Below are 3,089 nucleotides of genomic sequence, written 5' to 3' on the forward strand. Positions count from 1 at the left end.
CCCCCCCGAGTCTTTTGAGTAGTAGACCTTTTAGAGTTCTGTCTAGATACTAGCTTTTCAAGTTTCATGTGGGACATTGACACATCTCAGTGTTTCTGTGTAAGACTGTCTGGTGGTTATATATTCACCAAGCTTATTAGGAAGAATAACAATCTGAGTCCCACAGTGGAAGAGGATTTTGGAAATATTAATGTTTTCGTATTTTCTTACTTTGCTGTAAATAAATAGCTGATATAATAAAGCATATGTCAATTCAGCCATACTTTTATAAGTAGAGAATTTTTTTATGTTAAATCTGTATTAGAATTCTACCAGGCAGAGACCAGCCTTAGACTCTGGCATCCCACTGATTTTTAAGTTTTGGACTTAAAAACTGAGAGTTGTACTTTCCACAAGTATTTTATCCATACTTAGTGTACATGCTGTAAAAGTAAAATTAGAAAAATGAGAAAATGGATAGTTAACTTACGTAGGATTCCTCAACTGGCTATTGACTGGAATCACTGTCTTCTGTTTTCCTCCCATGATTAGGATACTTTCCTTCCTCACGTGGAATGTGGGACGATCACCCTGATTGGGGCCACCACTGAAAACCCTTCCTTCCAGGTCAATGCAGCTCTTCTGAGCCGCTGTCGAGTGATTGTTCTTGAGAAACTTCCAGTAGAGGCAATGGTGACTATTTTAATGAGAGCAATCAACTCACTGGGAATTCATGTCCTAGACTCTAGCCGTCCCACTGACCCTCTGAGCCACAGCAGCAACAGCAGCTCTGAGTAAGTTGACAGTGTGAAGTGTCCTGGGGACTCATACTTCCCAGAGAATCTCTTGGCAGGGGGCCAGAAAGGGCTGGGTCTCAGCCAGGAGAGAGGTGGGGACCAAGAAGAATGTTGATCTGCCAGTAAGGGGGGCAAAAAAAAAAAAAAAGGAGAGAAGTGTTCATATCATACTAAGAGTATCTCTATAAACGTACCCTTTCTTTTAAGATGTATTTCCTAGCCTCACAGGGTATATCCATAATTGTTTAGGCTTTAATATTGCTTTGTTATTTTAGTTCTTGGGTGTTTGTTTTGTAGTAAGGGTTCTTTTCCTAGCTCACTGTTTTAAAAGCTTGGAAGACTATAGAAAACCTTGTTGATTAAAAAGATTTGTCCTTCATTTAATGGAACAAATAGATATATACATCTTACACCTACTTTCAAAACATTGGAGATTCTGCTAGATTCAAATTTCCTTTTTTCCTTGCAATTTGTTATTTTTTAAAAGTAAAAATGTAACTATAGCCATATAATTATTTAATTTTTCACACTCGAAAAGCCAAACTCATTTCATTCCATGAAAGTAAAGGAATTTTAACTGAAATCGACATATCAGAAGCTGTTTTGTTCCTGTTGGCAATCAGTTTCTGCATCATGAACACCATGTTAGTTTATTAATACACAGGGCGTATGTATTATGGATAATCAGTTTTATTTCTTGGGTAAGAGATTTTATTTATTTGCAGTAGAACATATTCTTCAGAAGTATTTGTGTATGTGTTGGCTAAACTAATGCAATGAAGCGTAATCCGGTCAGAGGAGAGGCTATTACCCACCTCCTTATGCTTGGACTACACAGCTGCTCCTGTTGCCCTGAGGCCAAGTTCTGGAGCCACTTTTCTGTGAGGATTAAAGTACAAGGCATAGTTGTACATTCATGGTTTAGGTTTCAACAGTCTCTCCGTATGTGTCTTGTCTCTCCCATTTGCTCCTGCCTCAGATGTGGCTGTGTCATATGAAAGCCTTGAAACATTTGGCCATGGACTCCTGGGCAGAATGAAGTGACTTCATTTTGTAGTGTAGTTGTGATGGAATGGCCGATACAACTGTGGCTACAAAATATGGACCTGCTAGTATCCATCAGATGTGCTCATACTCAGGAGCCCTTTGTGGGCTGGACACTTATAAGGGTTTCAGTGGTATTTTGCCACTTTATTGGATCTAGTACAGTTGTCTCAGCATCTGCAGGGAATTGGTTACAGGATCCCCCTGCAGATACCAAAATTCACAGATGCTCAAATCTTTTATGTAAAAATGTTTAGTATTTTCATAAAACATACACACATTCTACTATATACTTTAACTCTTCTTTAGATTACTTTAAAAAAAATGTTTTAAAATTATTTTGCAATGCTGGAGATTGAACCCAGTGTGTGAATCACTGAATTACACTCTCAACCCCTCTAGGTTATTTATAATACCTAATACAATATAAATGTTGTGCAGATAGATGTTATTCTATATTGTTTGGGGAATAATGACAAGGGAAAAGTCTGAACATGTTCAATACAGGTACATTTTAAAAAATATCTTCAAGATTTGTTGGATTTGAGGATTCAGAACCCATGGATATGAAGGGCCAACTCTTTAGCTTTTTTTTTTATTAAAATTACAGTAATAGACTCTCATCAGTGTTTGAAAGACAAATTGAAAAAGAAAGGTAAAATTTTTTTAACATTTTTTTTTTTTTGCATACTGGTTATCATGATGTATCTACAATTTTCTTTTACATAGGGTAGTTTTTATTTTATTTCATCATTTCATGGGATTGAGTTATTCAGAGAACTTCAAGTTTTCCCCCCTCTTCAGTAACTGCTGTGCCATAATTTAAGTAAATTGAGAAGGTCAGTAGAGATATAGAGCTCATCCTCATAAAAAGGATTTCTATATTTTAAAAAATTTCCAAGTAACTTCCAAGCATTTTAAAGTTTAAGAGGATCCAGTGAAAGAATTAAAATTTCTTTGAGTTGCTGAAACTGAAAGAGATATAACAATGAATCAGTTATTCTGAATCTGCTAAAATTGTATAGCAGTCAGAAAACCTTTTCCCCTGTCATACGTGTAGAACTGATCCTAGTTATGACTTCCTTTCACTCTTATTTGCTTTCCATGTCCCCTGCCTTCTTTGGAGAGATGGGAAGATAGAAATTTGTCCTTGTTTATATTTGTAGCACTATGTCTAGCATATATTATGCTCTTGGTAAATGGTTGATGAATAAATAAACCCTAGCTTTCAATATGAGAAAAGTAGTTGCATTGGGGGGGGGGGGAAAT

At 36.4% G+C, this 3,089-nt stretch overlaps 1 protein-coding gene across 1 annotated transcript in view; it reads left to right on the plus strand.

Annotated features, from left to right (window-relative positions):
- Positions 1-3,089, plus strand: part of Wrnip1 (WRN helicase interacting protein 1) — a 21,350-nt gene that overhangs the window by 2,986 nt on the left and 15,275 nt on the right. The window contains exons 2-3 of the mRNA XM_015506115.2: positions 105-112; positions 532-773. Coding sequence (XP_015361601.1) covers positions 105-112; positions 532-773 — 250 coding nt within the window. The remainder of the gene's footprint in view (positions 1-104; positions 113-531; positions 774-3,089) is intronic.

This window comes from Marmota marmota, unplaced genomic scaffold (genome assembly GCF_001458135.2).
Source record: "Marmota marmota marmota unplaced genomic scaffold, marMar, whole genome shotgun sequence".
Classification (NCBI taxonomy): Eukaryota; Metazoa; Chordata; class Mammalia; order Rodentia; family Sciuridae; genus Marmota; species Marmota marmota.